This window comes from Chelon labrosus (assembly GCF_963514085.1).
Source record: "Chelon labrosus genome assembly, chromosome: 22".
In the NCBI taxonomy this organism is placed as follows: Eukaryota; Metazoa; Chordata; class Actinopteri; order Mugiliformes; family Mugilidae; genus Chelon; species Chelon labrosus.
In genome coordinates, this window is record NC_140355.1 from 3,966,439 (window position 1) to 3,988,967 (window position 22,529).

General features: G+C 42.3%; 1 protein-coding gene across 4 annotated transcripts; it reads right to left on the reverse strand.

Annotated features, from left to right (window-relative positions):
* Positions 1 to 1,959: 1,959 nt before the first annotated feature.
* On the reverse strand, positions 1,960 to 5,752 carry LOC311507492 (uncharacterized protein). 4 transcript variants are annotated; one of them, XM_084571845.1, is made up of 5 exons: positions 5,233 to 5,752; positions 4,384 to 4,558; positions 4,200 to 4,289; positions 3,995 to 4,039; positions 1,960 to 3,407 (listed from the first exon to the last, which is right to left on the reverse strand). In XM_084571845.1, exons 1-5 carry the CDS (start codon positions 5,449 to 5,451, stop codon positions 2,119 to 2,121), a joined length of 1,818 nt encoding a protein of 605 aa, XP_084427971.1. In that variant the 5' UTR covers positions 5,452 to 5,752; the 3' UTR covers positions 1,960 to 2,118. The 4 variants fall into 4 exon arrangements, with proteins under 4 accessions (XP_084427971.1, XP_084427970.1, XP_084427969.1 ...); XM_084571844.1 differs by having other exon boundaries at positions 4,200 to 4,286; positions 5,224 to 5,752; XM_084571843.1 differs by having other exon boundaries at positions 5,224 to 5,752.
* Between the last annotated feature and the right edge of the window lie 16,777 nt (positions 5,753 to 22,529).

Below are 22,529 nucleotides of genomic sequence, written 5' to 3' on the forward strand. Positions count from 1 at the left end.
CTTTGTCAAAACAGTAATTTATATGCTGTTCTCTTTTTCTGGCTCAATCAGTCTGCTCATGGTTTCTTCCTGTTAAAAATCTGAACTGAACTGAACTTACTTTATTCAAAATAGGGCTTAGCCCTGCGATAGACTGGCGACCTGTCCAGGGTGTACCCCGCCTCTCGCCCAATGACAGCTGGGATAGGCTTCAGCCCCCCCCATGACCCTCCAGAGGACAAGCAGGTACAGAAGATGAATGAATAAATGAAAACAGGGCTTGCCAGAACTAACTGAACATGTTTTTTTTTTTTTTTTTAATTCTGTGTTCACTTCCATTAAATACAGTATGAAACTGGAGCCTGGAAGTGATTGGCTTATTTTAGCGTAAAGACATTTTCTAAAGACTGTGTTGCATTTTGTCAGAGCCAGGGTAGATTTATTTATTAATCTCTTCATCTAAATAAACATATTTTCTCTAATATCGGAGTCCTAGTTATGATTTTTAAAGATCACCAAATTCAAACAGTTCTCTGTTGCAGAAAGAGACAGAAAGATGAACAACACATTAGCCCTTTTCAAATCACGTGAGTATACAGACCCGTTAGTGTGCTACCATCAGGATATCGGGGAAGGAAGGAGACAAATCAGACTAAAAAACTAAAACTAAACTAACAAAATAGAGGCAGACAGACAATGGACTGGAGTAAGAAAAAGGGGAGACAACTAAGAGCAAATACAGATTTTGAACAAATTTTGCTCCGTTCAGACCAATCCGATGCCAAGTGTCCAGTTTAAAGTACAGGTGTGAAAACATCCAGGACACGCTGAGGATGCATTTGACTGATCCGATCTCTGACCACATTCGGAAGTGGTCTAGGTCACATTTGACCGCATTCCTTTGGCAGTGTGAACACAGTTTGTCCTGACTCACATTACAGACAACCTAATCAACAGGGGCGCTCTTGCAGCAGTTCTTTGGTTTTTGCCTATTTGATGTAATCATGTCGCTTGGTTATGATGTGGTTTGAATACATTTTTCTTTCTTTTTTTTAAGTTATGGAACCGAATTGAAACAAATTGGTCGTGCTTTTTCTTCCTAAGTTTGCCTTTTTGTCACAAAGCTAACCAATTCAATTTTATTTATGTAGCATCAATAACAATACAAATCGTCTCAAGACGCTTTACAAAACCCAGCCTGAAGCCCCCAGAACAAACCTGAAGGCGACGGTGGCAAGGAAATACTCCCTTTTAACAGGAAGAAACCTTGAACAGAACCCAGCTCATATGGAGGGACCCATCTGCCTAAGGCCAGCCGGGTACAGACAGAAAAGAGAGCAGGAAAACGGGATAAACATAAATCTGTCATAGATACATATATCTGACTAAAGCGTACATGTGGAATCTGATGATGATACAAATACAACATATAGCTGATGATGTTACATGAGAGTTTTAGAGTATAAGAGGAATCATAGGCAGGTTGGAGAAATGTTCATTCAGGTAGGAGTGGATAACTGGAGGCGGCCATGAAGACTGGGCGGGCGAGACCACGACAACAGATGTAGAATGGAGCTCCACAGGAAACAGACTAACCAGACTATCCCTCCTAATTATTAACCCTGAAAATCTCAAAATGACACTTATGACAGAGCCCATGCAACATCGTCTACTGTTTATATTTTAAAAGTCAAGTGTGGAACTGCGCTGTGCTTTTATCCAGGCCTTTTATACAAGGTCTCGGCCTGATTGTGTTAATTAGCTTAGGTTATCTGGTTTCTTTATTGACTTCATTTACCCAATTATTCCCTTCCTTTGTTTAATGGCAAAGGAAATTACCCACATGTAAGTAATTTGTGCAGTCCGAGTGAAAAACATATTAAAGAGAGTAAGCGGGGCTTTTAGAAAGAGAGTCAGCAGCCGCTAATGAAGACGGCAGTGAACAAACTTGATGAAAGAAAAGGCTTAACTTTTAAGAAATTGAAAACAAAATGGTTGGTTTTATTAATGTTTTGTAGGAATCTTCCCATGTAGTATACTGCCAAAAGTATCTGGACAAACACAAAAAGTAGGTACCTTTGTTTGGGGGAAGCTTAATGCTACAGCTTGCACTAGTACAGGACCATACAGTTGAACATTTTAAATTTTCACTGCAGTGTTTTCAGACTGTCTGCCTCCTGCCTCCTCTGCCACGTGATCCCTCTGATGTTTCTTAAAGACACTGCTGTACATGAATTCTTTCCCACACACGGTGCAGCGATACGGCCTCTCCCCTGTGTGGAGCAGTCTGTGCAGCTTGAGGCTGTTGGACTGAGTGAACCTCCTGCCGCAGATGTTGCAGCCGTACATCTTCTCCCCTGAGTGAACGGTCATGTGTAACTTCAGATTGCTGGGGTTCCTGAACTTCTTATCACACTGATCGCAGGCGTATGGCTTCTCCCCCGTGTGGGTGCTCATGTGATATTTGAGATTGACCATGGAGCTGAATGTTTTGCCGCACTGGTCGCAGACCGGCTGCTGGCCCGGTTTCTTCCCGGTGTGGATCCTCATGTGGTTCTGAAGTGCGCTGGCGTGGCCGCAGCGTTTGCCGCACGTCTCGCAGATGTAGGGCCTCTCTCCAGTGTGGGTCAGCATGTGGTGCTTCAGAGCGCTCCGGTGACTGCAACCCTTGCCGCAAACCTCGCAGGTGAACAGCTTTTCTCCGGTGTGTTTGCTCAGGTGAATCTTGAGGACGCTCATGTCGCTGCAGCCGAGGCCAAGCACGTCGCAGCAGTTTTTCTTTTGCGTGTGTGTGACCCGGTGTGTGGCCAAGGACGAGGACGAAAAGAACCTCTCGCCACACATTTCACAGACAAAATCTCGGTGTCCTGGATGGCGATTCTCGTGATCAGCCAAACTCTGCCTGCACTCAAAGGTCTCGGGGCAGAGTGAGCAAACAAACGTCTTTTTCAGCGCACAGCATCTGTGCCTCTGAAGCGCCAGTATCCCTGTAAACTGGTTCTCACACAGCATACATGTGTAGGTGTTCGGTTTCTCCAGGTCGTGATGACGCATGTGCCTGTGGAAGGTCGACTTGTAAGCAAACTCCGTTCCACAGTCTGAGCATTTGTAAAGCTTCTCCCCCGTGTGTCGTCTTGAATGTGCGATAAGCCCCCGACGTCCAGCGAAACGTTTGCCACACTCAGAGCAATGGTGAGGTTTGGAGTGAGTCAGGTAGTGCCTGTCCATCAAGCACTTTCGAGGAAATGTTTTTTCACAAGAGGGACATTTGAAAGCCCCGGCAGTCTTCTTTGATAAGACAACGTGAGAGTCTATGTCGTCTTGGACAGCTTCCTTGCCGACATCCGGGACTGGCTCAGGAGCTGTTAACACGGCTTCAGGTTCTGAACAGGGTCCGGAGTTACTCTCCTCATGTGAGGCTGCATCGCCTGAGAAAAACAACAGAGCTCGAAATTAAGCAAGGAGTAAATGGAGAAAACAGCCACAAACCAAACATGATTTCTTTCAAGAATTAGAATCGCTAAGTAAAATGAGGAAATTTAATTCATCCCATCCCGTCTAACATTCATTGCCACTTTCTTAATACTGGATCACACTGGGTTGGGATTGTGTGCACTTATGAGAAGTATGTTAACTACTGCACCAGGCCATTTATCTAGGTGTCTCCCGTAAAAGAGATCACAATCATGAGTCAAGTGAATAATACTGATATGTTAGGCAGCAAGTGAACATTTTTACCTCAAAGCTGATGTGTTGGGATGAGGAAAAATAGACGGGTGGAAGAATTAAAGCAACTTTGAAAAGGGCCAAATTATGATGGGCTTATTCTGCTACAATAATCAGGGGGTGGTACATATCAAAGTAACATGAATAAATGCCAGAATCCAGGTTTACCAGGAGAAAATGATACCGTAATGTAATTCACTTATTTGTAGATTCAAGAGACCTCCTATTCAAATAAAAAATAAATTAAATGTGTTCCCAAATGCGTTGTGATAGTTAGTGAAGTAGTTACCTGCTTCTGAGTCAGCTGATACTGGTTCTTCAGTCTGTTGCTCCACTGAAAACATAAAACATTACATAAAGTTCAGTGTAGCAATGCATCCTTGTGTTTCAAATACTTCAGTTCAAACAAAAACTAAGTAACCTGAACAAGTCTAAATAAATGAGAGAAGTAAGCCTTCATTTTGCAGGAGCATCATATGACATAGCGTACGTACCTCTGCAGTACACATGATCATTCTTCTTTCTTCTTACTGACTGGATTCCTCCCTGGATATCAGTCCTCTCATGGCGAGTGCTTGTGGCTGCTTCCACAAAAAGAGCAAATGGCTTGGTTAAATATAAAAAGAAATTCAAGTGTGTGATTATTTATATATATATACAAAAAAAAAAGCTGCTTACCTTTTTTGGTCCCCCCTTTCAGATTCCTGCTTGTCCGTTTCATCTTGTCATGCAGCCCAGCCCTTTGCTCCACAGCGGGAGCATCTTCAGCCTCACACATGGACACTTTCCACATCAGGGAGATTTTCTCCACTGCACCTTTGCTCCACGCTTCCATCAGGGACGCAAACTGCTTCTGTACAGTCATGACAGAGAAGGATATGAGGATGTGCTGCATTTCCCACATGTGTCGTTCTCAATCTTTGTGGTCTGGACGGATGGCTGGACATGGGAAAAAATAACTAATAACCAATAGTTTGATATGGTGAGAGTTAAATAAAGGCTTACTGTTATACAGTCATCATTTACCAATGTCAATAACTGTGTATGATACTGACATAAGCCCACACCCCCAATACCTAACATTCATTCATTCATCTTCTGTAACAGCTTGTCCTGTGAAGGGTCAATATCTAACATATTTTATTAAATATTTATTTATTTTGAACTAGCAAATTGCTTTGCAGACCAACGGAAATCCCACGTTTGTATCAGAAGAATGAGAAAAAACACATGTTGTATAAAAGAAAACACGTACACTTTGCCCTCTGTATGTTTTCCAGTGCTAGCGTCCTCACCACAGCAACACCCGACGGGGATTGTGGGTAGTGTGGTTCAAGCTAGTGCCATTCAAGCTAACAAACTGTCCTAAGTGAACTCAGATTAACTGACATTTAACTCATAACTGAGGCATGTTACGTAATTTACAATGTTGTTGTTTTTATTGCTAGCAGCTGCATCTAGCCGCCCCCTCTCCGTCTTCGTTTAGCTAATTTTAGAGAGCTCTTTTTTTTTTTTTACCGTTAAAACCTTATTAAACTGCTGCTGCCTGTCCTCCGGTGAAGCCGCTCCGCTCTCCTCCAAATCGCTCTCCTCCTTCACTGCTGCAGCCGCGGCAGAGCGGTGCTGAGCGGCCATAGCCTCAGCCGAGCACTCGTTCAGAAGTCTGTCGAGCTCCAGGACCGCCGCTTCCACCAGAGTATCCATGACAGCAGATATCTGACTCTCAAACGTCTCCAGGCTGAACATTTTATGAGTAACTTAACAGCCTAATGAGAGTTTCTCATGGCGCCAACGCACAGCTTATATTTTCTGGTAAACTTCTTCTTCTTCTTCTGCTTCTTCTTCTTCTTCTTCTTTTGTCTTTTATGGCGGTTGGCAAACCAACTTAACGGTGAATTACCGTCACCGACTGGGCTGGAGTGTGAATCAAGCGATATTGGAATTTAGTACTAACTAAATAAATAATTTAAACAAACAGAAAGGAGAGGAAATAAAATTCACTCATTCACATTCTATACCTGTTTAGTCCCTTAACAGGACTAAACAGGTAATGTTGTTTTGTTTTCTTCTTCGCGTGTTCTCTTCTTCTTCGTGGGCTACACCGAGCGGGCGCTGAATTTGGCGCATTGCTGCCACCTGCTGCCGGTTTTCGATGTTCGTTTTACTGGTATGTTGTATGGTTTTTATTATTTAGTAAATAATCCACTCATCTTAGCTTGTTTTCAAGTTTGGTTTGGGCCTTCTCACTTTTCCCAACAACTTCTAATACTGATCAAACAGTATTGCCTTTTGTATTATTTTCACCACATGTTTCACTCTAATTCCTTATCGTCTGATTTCTTAGTATGATTCCTGACAGACTAGCTGCACATTCGACCTCTGCCTGCTCACGGTTATAGAGCAGTTCTGCAGCAGGTGCATCTTTTTGAATGCAGTTTAACTTTGGCTGTTGCTCCCTAAAACGTGAATACTCTTGTAGTAATTTATTTAACTAATAATCAAATGAGCTATTAGATCATTTAAACGAATGAGTCTGCAATCTTTCTGCATCATGTCTTGCTTCTTGGTCATTTATGACCCTGAGGACAGTAATCAGTCATCTTGTTTGTCCCCATGTCAACCAAATAATGTTCAGAAACCCATTTATGAAGATGCATTTATATCAACGTTATTTGTGAGTATTTAGTAGTTTATTCAAACGTTACTGAGCTGTTGTAGTTCCCCACTGTCAACACTAGAGGCCACCATTCTTAAATACATTTATTATTTTTTCACATATGGAGAATAGTTTCTGGCATTACAGCATTTGAAAAGAAATCACACACAGTTACACAAAATGATACCACCCATCCATAAAATACTGTGATACATCTATCATACTCTCATGCCATTATAGGTCCAAATCTCTTCTCTTGCACGTTTACTTCCTCCTCAGGATTCCAGCACGGATCATTTGCTTGGTGTTTCTGATATGAATGCTGCACGTTGGCTGGACTCTTGTTCCTGCTGAACTGAGCCAGTGTGTTTGATCGAACTGTTGTCAGCTCAGAAGGCACAAAAGGCCAGATGTTAAATTATTATTATTATCGTTAATAAAATTCAGCTCAGTGAGCACAACAAAATTAATTCATATTCATGTGAAACATCTGTGGTGCAATTCCTGAAGTAAACGACCCCTATGTTCCTATTAAATGTGTTCTACATAAAAATAAAAATATCTAAATAATAAAAGAAAAAAAATCCAATAGTATTTGTGTGGGGGTTTTTTTTGTTGTTGTTTTCTTTTTTTTTTCATGGCAGACACTTTGACTTTTCACTGTAAAGTCAAAGTGTCGAAGCACAGGTGTAACAGTGATGGCTGCATTCCACTTAGGGGAGGTCCTGCTTTTGTGCACGCTGGATTTTGTCATGATTTACTGGAGCTGAGTCATAATTAATTCCACCCGTGTCTTTCCTATTGTGACGAAATCTAATGGCAAAGGTCTACGATGTAATCCCACCGCCTTATTGTATTTATTATTGTGTCCTTGCAATGCTGTGTGCCTGTACATGTGTCAGCTTTTGTATTTTAGTACTGTCTGTCTTCTGTGTTGGTGAGCAGAAGACAATTTTCCACCTCAGTGGACGATATATTATATTATTATATATTATTATTATTCTCCATCTTTTATACATTATAACAGGCATTGGGTATCTCATTTCAGCAGTAGTTGATAAATACATGTTCTTATCATGTATTTTCTCAACAAAATGCCTATATGTAGGATAAATCTATTAAAGTATGGTGGTAAGAACAGAACAAAACAGTCTTGTCCTCTCCTTCGGGTCTGTACTTTCAGACTGTAAACACAGAACTCAAGTTAAGCTCCATCATTCTCCAACATCCTCTTCAATAAATTAACCAAGAGATTAGATTCACTCCAGAGCTAGATTGCAACACATTACATTACTCACAGCAAATCCAATGAAATAAAAGAAAGCCCCTCTCTCATTGCTCTCCGACCCTGTGCAGCACTAAGCCTTAGCCCGGTGGTGGACATAAATCTTTGAGTAGAGCTCACAAGTATAAACCTCGTCTCGAAGGCTCAGTCATTTCCTAAAACAGCCAGTCACTGGAGCATTTAGCAAACACAACTTAGGTAGTGCATTTGTTGGAGTCTTACATTCATGGCGATCTAGTGAGCCATTCTGGCTGCAGGATGGTGCATGTGGGGTTGGGAATAAACTACAGTGCGGTTTGCAGGTATGTTTGGACAATGTTAGAGTTCTGCAGCACACAGAAATAAGATACTATACAAGCCATAGATTACACAGACAATACTTATTTGAGATCATTTTAAGCACATCATTGGCAAAATCGTACAAAACTTCACGAAGCAGACTACAGCTGTACGAACTCCAGTCACGCCTCCCATCATCTCTGCGCAGGTGAAGAACTTAGCCACTGTGAACAAATATCTAAGAGTTCCTGTTCAGCAGGCGGCTAAGCTCTGCACCTGATCAGAAGGAGCAGATGTGTGCATGCACAAAACAAACGCACTAATCCACTGATCTTGCCTCAGAAGAGAACATCTGTCAGATTGATCCGGTGGGCTGGCGGCTCCCATCTTGTAAAGAAGTTAAAAGAGCAGGCAGGAAGATGTGTTGTCGCTCTCCTGTTATCAGCAGACAAGTGTGTCTGTGTGTATATATCCTCCTCTCCCAGCTCCAGGAGCAGCGGCGGCAGCGGACGCCGTGGCAGTGTTGTAATCCCTGGCAATGTGATTTTTTTTTTCACTTTCTGTCCCAAATCACCACGCCAGAGACCCGCACAGCCACGGCAAAAGCCCTCTCCTCGGTGCGGCCACCTCGCTCCTCTCTCCTGCTCTCTCATGTTCCAGTCTCTCCAGTCCTCCTCCCTCCCCCCACTCTCCCCTCTCGGGCTCCCATGCTCGGTTTAACTTTGGGTATTTCCCTCATTAACTGCTACGCCTATATCAGGGACTCCAGAGAGGCCTGAGGAAGTCTGGCTCTGAAACGGAACGACAGCTCTGATAGTAACTGATGATGATCACCCCTTCCACTTGCTCCACCGGGTGGGCAAGTCTCATGGCAGGTGTGAGGACATTCCCAACATGAGGAAATTCTTTCTCCCTCAGTCTATTGTCTTTATGTTGTTGTGACCCCTTGTTTACTATGATAAAGCAGTGAGGGACTTAGACCCTATCTTGCACAAAAGGAAAGCCACCAGTGTGAGGAATCGTTTCTTCTGTTGAGTAAACAAAAATAACTACTTCTTTAATTAGAAAAACAACGAATAAATGCAGTATTTGCTCCAAACTTTATCCCTGAATGCACGCTTCTCAACAGGCCACCGTATCTGACTGCAAAACAAGCATACAAACCCTGTGGGTGTAAGGACTGCCTTCAAATTTTCTCCACAGTTTACACAGCGTCCCAGCTTCTTTGACCGTGATTTATCAAAATACTTTATATCCATGCACGTCTGGCCATGTGAGATACGCAGTGACAATGGCGCGACGGGCTATTCGCGGGGGGGTGACAAAGAGAACCGCCGCCACGTACCGGTCAGCGCTTCTCATCGTTGGGACGAACCCAACCGGGCCTCCTGCTGCAGGAGATAAGAGAGGCAAGTGTTACCTGCCGGGGCCCCCCTCGTCATCACAGCTGTTTGCTGGGCTCGCCGCGCAAGGGAGCAGCACCTGCAGCGCACCATCAAACAAGAAGAAACAGTTATAACACATGTCCCCTTACTCTAGGGTTCACACTGAGAGTAAGAGGATCAGAAATTAATCAGGAGGAGAAATGGGAAGGAGTGTCATATATAGTCTCTTACATACTACATGAAATTTTGTATCCTCTTCAAATTATTGTCAGTTATCCTTGCATGAAAGGTGTAACCTGAAGGAAGCATCATGAACAGAGGGTGAAGGATCAAATTTCCCATCTCGGCTTCTGTTTAAAGTTGCAGATGAAAACACTGGCAGCTGATATGCATGAGAGAGAATAACTCAGTTGTCTGTAGTCAAGACTCAGCAGGCAGGAAACAAAACAGACCTAATATTAGTGTGACATAAGTTTCACTACTGCTTATGCCTCTAATTTGGATTTACATGTGAGGGAATGAATAATTATTTAGTCTGCAGCCATGCAGCTTTGAGTGCTAAGCACTGCAGGACTGTAAGCTAACTGCTAACATGAATGACACTCCCAGCATACTAATGCTAAGCTAATATAAGGATTACAACATTTGCCGTTTTAGTTCATCATGTTAGCATGCTACTATTTGACTACTGTTGTCACTTAAGTTTTGGAGCCACTGTGCTAATGGCTAAAAGAAACTACTGTTATTAGGAAGCATCTCGGGTTCCTCACTTTGTTGACCCAACCATCAACCCAAGCTTTCTCCCAGCACATTTTGAGGTTGTACATTTCTACTTGACAATCATTTGGAGTGTCCAGTTGATGAATGCCAGTTTTAAAGTCTAGTTAACTCCAACATAAACAGTTGTTTGCTACTGCTTTGGAGGCTACCTAAATCAGACTGATCCACATTTGTGGTGCAGAAATTCAAAGCCATCAGCCAAAAGGCACTACATGCTCTATAGAGGTGTGCAACCCTTTTCGCACATGCTGTACGTGTGCACTGTGAACTTCAAAATAGTGATGATGGCAGCTTTGAGGGTGCATCACCCTACATCTAAACCGCACCAATGCACCACACCCATCCTAGCCTAGCGCACAAACAAACTGTAATTAATCTTTATGCATGCAGTTTTGTTAGTCCCTGGCCGCACAGCATCAGCAATGACGGATGGTTCATGGCTGCTCTTCACAGCCGCCTCTTAAACCTGTCACTCAACCCAGTTTCTCCTGTCACATAAATGATTTTCATAATAAATTCTTGTACTAAATCCCACGTTCGGAGCTCTCAGGCTAAATGTGAACCATGCGCTCAGGTTGGTGCCGCCGCCACGCTATGACAGGATCCTGCCGTGTGCTGAGAGGTGCATGTGACCGCTGGAGCTGACTTAATGGGAATCACACTGCAAAAACATGCTCACTCTTGCTTGCCGGGGTTTCAGTTTTTACATGTTTGATCCGCGGAGGCATGACATACCAAGCGTGATCCTGGCATGTGACCCCCACCAGCTGTTTAACCACCCTACCTTTGACCTCCAACCCCCTGGGAAGCCGGAGTCAAATCATGCTCGACTTGGTGGGGCCTTCATGTGGAAGAAGTAGAAACTCCTGGACTGCAAAAGCACATGCCACAGATATTAAGTTTCGTGTAACATACTTAAAATATTCACCATTACTATTTCTTTTTATTGTTTTACTGTCCTAGTAGTTTTTAAGGTTTTAATTTATGTGTTATAATATATTTTTAGTCCGTCTGTTCCGTTCGTTTAATATTCTTATTTTTAAACAGATCGTTTTCTGAACTGCTACCAAACTTTATGCAAACCTAAGCTACTAGCCAGTTCTCCATTTACAGGTGCGTGCAAGAGTGCGATCAACCTTCTCATCTAACTCACAAGAAAAGACCAAATTTATGTATTTCTAAAAACTCTCCGTTTAATCTCAGACAATTTCCAAAGCTCCTGCAGCATACAAAGCAATGCGCCGTTCCAAGAAAAAAATATATATAACAGTCAGCTATAACATCTGCACACACCCTGTTGTCACTCTGCCAGTTGCTGACATCTCGTGTCATTTCAGAACCTGCCAAAGGCACTTTTCATGCTGGATATTTTTGACATTCTCCAGAGGGAAAACTCAGGTGCAAACAATAAAACTCATCATGGCTGAATTTTATTTGGCTGCTTCCTGTCACACTGTCACGGATTACTGAGACACATGAATACCACGGAGGTGTTGTTAATGATGCAAGCTGCACCCGAGCCCGGTGTGAAAAGGCACTGCTCCCTCGCTGTCCTGCGGTAGTTCTCATTGTTCACACTTTGCTTTCTGCCTCTTGTCTGTTTCCCCTTTTCGGCCGTGTTTGCCAAAGCCTGTTTGACTGGCTTATGTGTGCTGTCTTTCTCGACTTTACACTTGTCTGAGCCGTAAGCCTTCAGTGTGCTGTAAACCATGTGTAAGGTTTTTGGTAACAGGCACATACTATATGGCATGTCCCACTAAAAACAAAGCCTGTCAGGAAGTTTGAAAAGCAGTCAGACTGTCAGTATTCGCAAGCCTCCTCCCAAATTTGACAGATTTTGTCACAATTTTAAATAATAAATCCTGAAACCCATGATGCTGACTAAACTTTGGTTATAGGGTTTCTGGGGTGACTGGTGCCATATATGTACTATTTCTCTCATTCACTCATCCTCAGCAGCCAGAAACTTCTCCTTGTGTTCGTATAATCTTATTTGCAGCGTACATGTGTTCTTAGCACCCAGTTTATGCTCAGACATTAGAAAAAGGCAGAGCTGCTATAAACCTAGTTTAAAACAATGAGCTAAGAGATGCTGAATTTATTTATAGAGTTGCAAACCCATTAGTTTGGCAGGAATAAACAAAGTTATCCAGAAAGCCTGCAAGTGGAAAGGAAATAAGCAAAGAAATCTTTGATTCAAGAAAAAAAAAAAGTCATATTCACTTACTGCAGTGCGTCAGTCACAGTCTCCGGGAGTTGTTCTTCATATTCCGCGATGTTCCCTCCCCACACCCTCACTGAGAAGTTATGCTAATACAGTCCAACCCGCTCACGCACACTCAAAGATCTTCTCCCTCCCAGCGATGAGTTAGTCCAAAGGCATTACAAAACGCAATAAATTTATAATTTTATAGTCGACGGCTGCAGTGATGTCTAATTGCTGACAGTCAAGAGTGTCATTATTCCCACTCGACACATGTTGAACTATCAACACTCGGTAGATCACTAACTTTTCCACGCGTTCCAAGCGCTGAATGACTTCAAAGAGAGAATATCCCTCTCCTTTTGTGAAACTGGTCACATGTTTTTAATCTTTCTCTTTTAAAAACAAAAAAAAATACATAAATGGTTGGACAGCAAGAACCACCAAGTCTGATCCACACACATAAAACCAGCAGCAGATAAACTTTATTCTTCTTTGATTTTTGGTATTCTGGGAGTTGTCTTTTAGTAAACACTTTGAGGTGATCTGAACTCAAATCTCAACTTTATAGCCTAGCTGCCTAAAATCTCAAAGGAAAACTGTAAGGAAAATTTGCTGAGCCTATTTATGCTCCCCAGATAATGAACGCCTCTCACTACTTCTGTTAACAGCTTTAGCTTAACAGGAGAGGTTCACAGTGGTTCGTTCTGCTCAACAACCTGCAGTATGTGCGTAATAAAAGTGAAGAAATAATAGCTATGATGTTATTACAAAGACTTCTACGTACTTCTATGTACAAGGGTTGCAATGGTATTATAACCTGCTAGTACCGGCATGGCCTGTCACGCTATACCACTTTGTACCTTCATACATAGGTTTTGTTTCTACCATCACTTGATCCCCATAGCAAGCCGGACTGTGCACCTTATCCTGCAGATCATCATGCATTTTTTTTGGATGACAAGATCTGTTTGCTCTGATGTCTGTATACAGTAGAAATAAAAGAAATCCATAGAGGATTACAGGGGGCCAGAGCCTATGCCAGCTGTCATTGGGCAGGAGGTGGGGTACACTCTGGACAGGTCGCCAGACTATCGAAGAGCTAAAGCAGAGGAGCTAACAACCATTCGCACTCAAATGCAGGCCCACAGCCAATGAATCCTCAATAAAAAGCATGACTTTGGACTTTGGACTGCATGGAGACATTCCACGCAGGGGCAGGGAGAACATACAAACTCCACATAGAAAGCTGGCAGGTTGAAACCCAGGACTTCTTACTGCGAGGCATCATTGTTAACTACTGCCTTTCCATGCCGAAAGTCAGCCTGAGATTAAAAAATAGCCTGGTTTAGAGCCACTGTATCCAATTTCTGTAATGCCAGATACTGCAGTCCTTTTTTTAATAAATCATTTTTAAAATTTGCTTGTTTAAAGGTACAGTGCAAGACATTTGTGTCCCCCTTCTGGCTGTGTGAGTAATTACACCAACATAGTTGACCTTATGAGTATGATGTACACCTACAGTCTACATTCCCTCGGTTCATTCTTGTCCTTCAGCGAGGACAAGCCACACCAACAACAATCCATGTTTGACCTTGACCTTCGTTACAGTCATAAGTCTTGTTTTTTTGCCACAAGCCTCACCATACTTCCATCTGCTGCGGTTGCTCTCCCCTTCAGCTCTGGCATAACCGGTAAAACGTAACGTGCCACCGTGGGAATGTTGCCACAGACAAAAGATTTGAAAGTCTGAATACTGAAATACAGAGAGATTTACTTGTTCTGGAGATTAATCTCGTTTGACAAGGGCTTGCATTTTAATTGATGTTCGTTTATAGCTAAAAGTCCCGCACTCCACCTTCAAACAGTTGGGTAAAAAATTAATTAATCATTGGGCTTTAAGGGTGTTAGAAGGCATATTTGTTCACTTTGGATAGAATCAGGTGGGTTATTTGTCCAGCTGCTCCAAGTATTTATGCTTAGCTAAGGTATTTCCCCTCTAAAACATGACTATAGTATAGATTAATCTCCCAAAGTAAGATAATATTGCCTAATATTTGCCCATCAGTATATTTTACTTAAAGTTGGACAAGGATAAAACTAACAATCCTTTTCACTTTACTCCTAAATCTGAAGTTTGCTTTGTTTCTACACATGTGTATATTTCAACTTTACTCCACCTCATGATTACTGATTATTTGATCCCTGTGCGTATTTTATGATTTTCCTCATCATTACGTAGCCTTTATTCTAATATTTTAATAAAGGTGACAGACCAAGAGCAGCTCCGGAGATTACTAGTTTACTGAAACCGCTATAGCGTAGTACAGTACAACAATGACGTTTGCTTAAAGATTGTCTGTTGAGTTTTTTACTTAACAGTGATCATTGAAACAGTCTCTTAAAATGACAAAAACATGCCGACTTACCGTTTACCGTGGTTTGTCCTCTCCCTCATGATGTGACCCAGTGACACGGTCCTCCCGCAGCTTTCTTCTGCGTCCAGAATGCCAGGAGGAAGCAGTGGGCTGAGACTGACGCCTTTCTCTGCGTTTATAAATCAGGCTTTATGAGTTGACATAGTGTCGTTTGTGCATTGGGCCTGCCCCAACTCCACAACAATTCAAAGAACAGTTTGTTGGTCTGTCCCTTGTGAGCACAAAGGCCTTCTTTCAGGCTGAGTCTCAGTGCAGGAAGTCATGTTTTGTACCCTGGCTCTCTCAATTCAGTCCACTTCAACAATAGTTAATTAGCATGGTGTCTGTAGATGAAATACTGGAAAATAATAAGAGCAACATAATTATACACTAATTATATCATTAAATACCTGCAATTGTGTAATTGCTGATTATATATCATATGCCTATATCACTACACACCGATCAGGGATAACATTATGACCACCTTCCTAATATTGTGTAGGTCTCCCTTGTGCCTCCAAAACAGTTGTGACTCATCAGAGAATGGACATGGGCCTTCTGAGGGTGTCCTGTGGTGGCTGACAATAGAATGTTGTTAGTGGGGGCCTTTGGGTCCTATGGGTTGAGGGGAGGGGCCTCTGTGGATGAAGTATCTGTGGGAAATTCACTAGATCAGTTTGGGATCTAGTGAATTTGGAGGCCAGGTCAACACTTTATGCTGTTTTTCATGCTTTTTTGAGTTGATTCTAAAGCGTTTTTGTGTGTGTGCCTGTGTCAGGCTGCATCCTGAGTGTCATTGCTATGAGGTGGGGGTGCCTGGTCTGGTCTAGGTGGGTGTCTAATTAACATCCACACGAATGCCAGGTTCAAACGTTTCCCAGCTGAACATTGTTTTGTCACAAGATCAATGATCAATGTTATTTCACCTGTCTGTTGGTTTTGATGTGGTGGCTGATCGGTTTAGATTACAAGAATAGGAACGATCTTATTTTATTTGTATGACAATCCCTGTTTCCGAAATACATTCAATCAGCTTCATGCTTTTTATTTTTCTTACTAGATAGATAGATTACTGCAAAACTGAAGTCTTGTTTCACAACGGCTGCCACCAGCTGCAGCTGCTCTCTGGCAGCAGTTTCCTGCCACTGGGAGTCTGGTTATAGTTGCTCTAAACTCAACCATCTTCCAAATTAAAACTGTCTTGATACATTTACTTAACAAAAGTGTTGAAAACTGGCTGAAAAATGACAGTGTGATTTAGAGTACTACTTGATGACAAGCATGGCTCAGTGATAAAGAATTGAATTATGACACACAACCAGGGAGTATGTCTCAAACAGCATAAAGCTGTATTGGGATGAACCCAACATGGGAAATATCACAAAAATTTTAAAAAAGTGGTTTGTTACTAATCATAGACCAAGCACGGAGGGCGGAATGAACTGGCATCCTGTTTACTCATTTCACTTCCCAGAACACGGAGGGAGCCTACAGCAGCTCCTCAAGCAGCCAACAGATGTCTCCCTTGTTTAATTTTATGTAGAAATCTATTTCGACCCATTTGTCTGTGGAATAAAGTTCAGCAAAGTGTTGGTTACTGAAATGCTACAGCTTTTAGCTCAAATTGTGTATTCAATTAACATATTAGCTACAGAAGAATTCTGTTCTGTTCATCTCTCTTGCCGGATTCAATCAATAAAAATCAGGTATAAAGAAAGGAAGTTCTGTGTTAATTGCAAGATCAGAATCAATTCAGGTACAATTTATTAGATGATCCTGATTTTTAAATAGAAAATTTAGATTCTGGTGAACTTAATGAAGCGTCAGCCTGGGAACACACCCCCTTGCCTCTATTCTGTCTCACTCTCCTCCCTCTTCTCATCCTTCTGTCTTTCACCACTTTGAGCCTCAGACCTCAGGGAACATCTGAGACACAACAGGACTCTAGAGGCCTGGCAAATGTGGAGTCATCTCTGAAACGCACAGCACTATTGCTGGTACTCTAGTATGTGATCAGATCCGGTTCATGATCTGAAACATTAAACCCGCAGAAGAGGACTGAGAGCACCTACCTGGTGGAATCTTGGAATATGAAGGCGAGCCACGTGCTGCAGCTGTCCGTTTTAGTGGTGGCGCTCGGTCAGGCCCACAATGCCCGGCCACCAGGCGGCGGCTCCGCACAGGGGGCAGATGAGGTTCCTGTGTCCCAGTTGAGAATGCTCTCTCTGGGACTGGCTCACCTGCTGCAGGGCGTGCAGGATAATGTGGAGAGGCTGGAGAAGCGGGGACAAAGGGACTCGGCAGACCTGAACGAGGCCACAAAGAGTCTGGACAGCCTTCATAAGCAGAGTGTGCAGACTGGACGGGCTCACAGGCAGGTGAGGAAGGATAAAACGTCAGAAAACTGTCGTGATATTTCATCAGCACTCAGAATCCTAATGATAATCAGTTTGTGATGACATCTTATCGAGTAATCTAACAAAGAAAAAGTGCTGAGTAAATATACTACAGTGTGTAGAAGTAATGTCTTTATGCTATAAGTGGAGATCTGTTTAAAGGTAAACTCTTTGAAAAGAAAATCTTATTTCTCTCTTTTTATTCATTTGGATCATCATACACATTTGAACGTCATGCATTTCCTTGGGTGCATTAGTGTGTGGTCTTCTTCAGGTGAGGAAGGACCTCCAGGTACTCAGTGCCAGGAAGGACAGGCTGTGGAGGGCAGCCAGAGATCTGCAGAAGGAGTACGAAGATTTGGAGACGGAGCAAGAAACCATGCAGCGACGGATGAACCGCATCCTCCAGAGGGTGAAGTGTCTGGATGAGCTGAGGTCGGGAGGTCGAGCTCCAACGGACTTCGGCTCCATGAAGGTGAGTAAGAACTTAGAACTTAGAACAGTCAAACATTTGTGGTGGAGCAGATGCAGAGGCATGTAAAGTTACATCTCTGAATCATGAGCTGCATTCAACTCAGTTTATTATGTTAAAACAGACAAAGCCTTCCTCAAACTTGTTAGAAGCACATGGAGTTTGAAATAGCTTGATTTTGTTTTATATAATCTTTGACGTTGCGTTTTGTGTTGGAAGCATTCACCAGTGGACACGAGGAAGAAAATCGATATCTTTGACGTATTTCAGGTTCTCCTCAACAAACGGGCCCGACGTCTCGCCAGTCTGACCTCAGAGGTGTTAGCCCGAGAGAGAACGATTGACAGACGCCTGCAGCGCATCGAACACCTGGAGAAGCAGCTGGCTTCAGGTTGAATGCTTAAAGTGTATCTTTCATTTTGTTATTGTTCTTTTGTCCACTTGTCTGCTGGTTGGTCCACCACTTTGATCCGGAATGAAATAACTCAGCCACTGGTTGGATTATCATGAAATGTATTACAGATAATCATGACACCCAGACATACCCAGCAGATCCAGACGTCACTTTTGACTATCTAGTGCCACAACCACAAGCAAAGTTGTCCCTCTTTTCAATGAATTATCCCAACATCTGCTTGATAGATTGGCACAAAACCTTATATTTTGACATTCATGGTCCCATGTTTTAGCCTAAGCTGTCCTTATTGGTTAGCTCTAATTAGCATTAAACCAACATGGTTAACATGATAAATGTTGTACCTGTTAAATTAAACATAAATTTAACATAAAAAAACTGACTGCTGATTTGGCTGTAGACTCTGAGACTTGTTATATACACAGTGCTGTCTGCATTTTCAAAGGCTTTCATTTAAAAATATGTTGTTTCACTTGGTATTTGCTGAATAAATCAAGTGTTTTGTCCAAAATCCCGAAATTCCTTTGAGGTTTTCAGCATGTTAATTTGCATACATTCTCTAGTACGATCTCTGAAACAAGGTTTAAGTTGTATTATTCACTAAGGATGCTCAGAAGCTTCTCTTCATGTGTTTGCTTCAGATGTCCGAGGGCCCCCCCAGCGGTGCTGAGGGCAGACTCTCAGCTCTTCCCCATGTCTGGGTTAGAGCACAGCTGCATCAACACAGTGACTTTGACGGAGTCCATGACCGAGCTGCAGTGAGGATGTTTTTGTATAGCTGAAAGAGCGAACAGCTCACGAAAGAATGTGTAAATAAAACTTTACACATCTACTACACTACATTTTAGTGTACTTTTAACTCCATTACGTGATATACTGAACAACTACACATACCTAAAGATCCAACTTAACTTTCTGAGTTTTGATGCTTAAGTACACCAATCAGCTACAACATTAAAACCATTGACAGGATGAGTGGATAACATTGACCATCTTGTGACAATACAATGTTCTGCTGGGAAACGTTTGGACCTGGCATTCATGTGGATGTTACTTAGACATGTACCACCCACCTATACCAGACCAGGCACTCCCACCCCATAGCAATGACACTCCTTGATGGCAGCAGCCATCTCCAGCAGGATGCAGCCTGACACAGGCACACACACAAAAATGGTTTAGGAACAACTAAAAAAACATGAAGAACAGCACAAGGTGTTGACCTGGCCTCCAAATTCACTAGATCCCAAACTGATCAAGTATCTATGGGATGATCTACAGAGGCCCCTCCCCTCAACCCATAGGACCCAAAGGCCCCCACTAACAACATTCTGTTGCCAGACACCACAGGACACCCTCAGAAGGCCCATGTCCATTCTCTGATGAGTCACAACTGTTTTGGAGGCACAAGGGAGACCTACACAATATTAGGAAGGTGGTTATAATGTTATGCCTGATCTCTACAAAAAGCTGTTGCTAGCATGATGTCACAACCCCCAACACATGTGTTGTGACCCTTTGGCAGTGTCAGCCCATATGCTGGATACCACTGGACCAAGCTATACATGAAGTAGTGTATTGCTGGGTATCGCTACTAATTTCTTAACTCAACCAATTCACAGTGTCCAGATTCGGTTTGATTAAATACGATTCATTTTGAGATTTTCGCAAAACTGAAGTTGCAAAGTGTTAAAAAATGGAACTCTGACCTCTTAACTCTGAAATGTTTGTTTAAACAGAAAATTGACCACAAAACAGTTACATTATCATACAGTATTTTTTATTATTTTCAATATCAGCAGTGATACTATACAGTACATTTGTGTGGGACAGTTCAAGTTGTCAAAAATACCAGTATATGTGCTGACATTTTAGTAGTGTAAAACTGTGTAAAAATCTGTAGTAATATGTATAGTTTTCATCAGGAAGGAGTATTTACTTGCAGTAGAGTATTTTTACATTATAATATTGATACTTTGCAGTAGTGGAAGTCCCTCTTCCACTACTGCAGACAACAAGGCTGTGCCAGAAATATTCTAGATTGTGTTAGATACGGTGCACTTGGTCAGATACACCCGTGCTTGCAGAGTTTTCGGTGTAAAACTTTCCTGGTCTTGAGTCATCATGTTGTGGCTTCGACATCGGCAGTGTTGTGGTTGATGATGATGTTGAAACGCCTTGTGAAGATAGTTTGCTCACACAACACCCAAATAAACAGAAGCACTGTGAGGTCTCTCTTCGCTCTAATACCACGCTCGGCTTAGGGTCTCACCGACTTAAAAAAAACATATTCTTATCGTGTTACAATGAGGAATTTACATCCCATCTTACCACATTTTAAACCGAATACAAAATCCCCTCAAGATTAGAGAGTAAAATAGGTACCTTGAAAGATTGCAGGGAATAAAATGTTCAGTTATGTTGGTATTCTTTTAGGGGGTTAATAAATGGAGACTATACAATATAGTCATATTGTTCTTTAAGTGTACATAATTTGGCATTATATAACCGTTGCACAACCTTGAGGCTGTTTATTTAAATGTCCTGATGGGTCGGTGTTTTTCAACCTCGAGCACAGGATGCGCTTTTTAGGTCATGTTGAGAGCTGGGAGGAAAGGCCATTTGTCAGGGTAATTTGTTTTCACATTCACCTTTCAGATAATGTTCATTCATTCATTCATTCATCTTCTGTAACCGCTTGTCCTGTGTCCTTCTGTAACTGCGGGGGGGCTGGAGCCTATCCCAGCTGTCATTGGGCGAGAGGCGGGGTACACCCCGGACAGGTCTCCAGTCTATCGCAGGGCTAACACAGAGAGACAGACAACCATTCACACTCACATTCACACCTACAGCCAATTTAGAATCACCAATGAACCTGGCGAGCATGTCTCTGGATGGTGGTAGGAAGCTAGAGTAGCCGGAGAGACCTTTCAGATAATATATTTCAGAAAACATTTTCACAAAGCAGAGCAACAGTATTCATCTGTCAAATGCATTTGTTGTTTGACTGACTAATTGCAAAGAAAAGCCGGTTTAATTGCGTAGTGCGTTACATGCAGGCTGCCAGCTCAAGGAGCTTTAAGTGACACGTGAAAAAAAAAAAAAACATTTTAAAGGAAATGCAGCAGAAAATACTAAGATGTAAATTAAAATGACAGAAACCAAGAATTGAACACGATAACACAGACACACATTTGGCTTTACTTGCTTCCAAAGGAGAAAAATAAATATAAAATGGTCAACTATCTAGTAACACAGAACGGAATTTTCCTTTGTTTTTTGAGCTTTGTTATCATGTTTGTTCTTCCTGTTTTACTTTGAAAGGATTTCTGTTCCTGTGTCTTTCAGTTGTTTTTTTCTTCCTTTGTGTTTTCCCACCTGTGATTGTTTCTCCTCATCTGTCTCATTAACCCATCAGTCCTTGTGTGTGTTTATATAGCCCTGTCTTTGCTTCTCATCAAGTCATCTGTTGACTTACCTGCTTGTTGTCCAGATGTTCTGGCCTGGTTTCACAGATTCTGTCTACCTTGCTCCTTTCTTCCCTGTTTGGATGACCCAGTTTCTCTTTTGACTGGATTATACCTTTTGTTGGTTTTGAATTTTGGATTATACCTGCTCACACCTGCGGCGCCTTTCACTCTTTACTTCTTCATTAAAGTCATCATTAAATTGATTGAGTTGTTCATCCTGCCTCTCCTGGCTGTGTCTTGCATTTGGTTCCTTCCTTCCTTCCATCCTTGCTATCGAACGGCAATCAGCAGCCTCAAACGTAAGGCAAGTCAAAAAGGAGACCACACCAGCCCAGTTCTTTAGAAGAACCACTGACTTCCTGTAAAATTTCACACCCTGCCCGACTGTCCCACAACAGGTTTCAGAGAATTCAGTCTCTCTGCTCCCTGCCTCTAAAGCTGTCTCCCTCCTCTGTAATACAGACCCTCTGACACGTACTTTTAAATACTGTTACAAGAACACTCCTGCATTGAAAGTGTTACTGAAATTATGCAAGAATTGCCAATAAAATATACCATGCGGTTGTTACACATTTATGTACAAAATCAGTAGACTATTATTACTCATGCAGTGTTAATCTGCTGATTACTGTCTCAGTCAACTGGACTAAACTATACATGAAGTAGTGTATTGCCAAAACCTGCAATAGACCTCAGCTCTGCCCCCTCATAGCTGGCTCACAGCCAAATGTGACAGAGGTCGCGTGTTCCATCTTTGAGGACTGAGCTGATATCTGACGGCCTCCAGTCACCATCTTGACGGTGGAGGAGCAGGCAGTCCGTCACCTCGGGGGACAAACAAACCTCCAACACGTCGACCTCTGGCCCACTTAGAGGACAAAGGAGAGGAGAGACAGACAAAGGCTGCTTCCTTTTCTCACAAACAGTGAGAAAAGGAAGGAATACAGATTTGCTCTCAACAGTAAATAATAACTGTACAAAAGCAAGTGCAAGTGATGAGGAAGTGCAAGAACAAAGACAACATGGTGAGAATAAAAAAAAAGACAAATGGCAGTTTAGTTCT

Excerpts from the sequence above, each read along its gene's own strand:
- LOC311507492 (XM_084571843.1), bottom strand. The coding sequence starts at position 5,451 with ATGTTCAGCCTGGAGACGTTTGAGAGTCAGATATCTGCTGTCATGGAT. Across the intron at positions 4,290-4,383 it reads GAAAGGGGGGACCAAAAAAG|CAGCCACAAGCACTCGCCAT; the intron begins GTAAGCAGCTTT and ends TTTTTGTGGAAG. Across the intron at positions 4,040-4,199 it reads TGATCATGTGTACTGCAGAG|TGGAGCAACAGACTGAAGAA; the intron begins GTACGTACGCTA and ends TTATGTTTTCAG.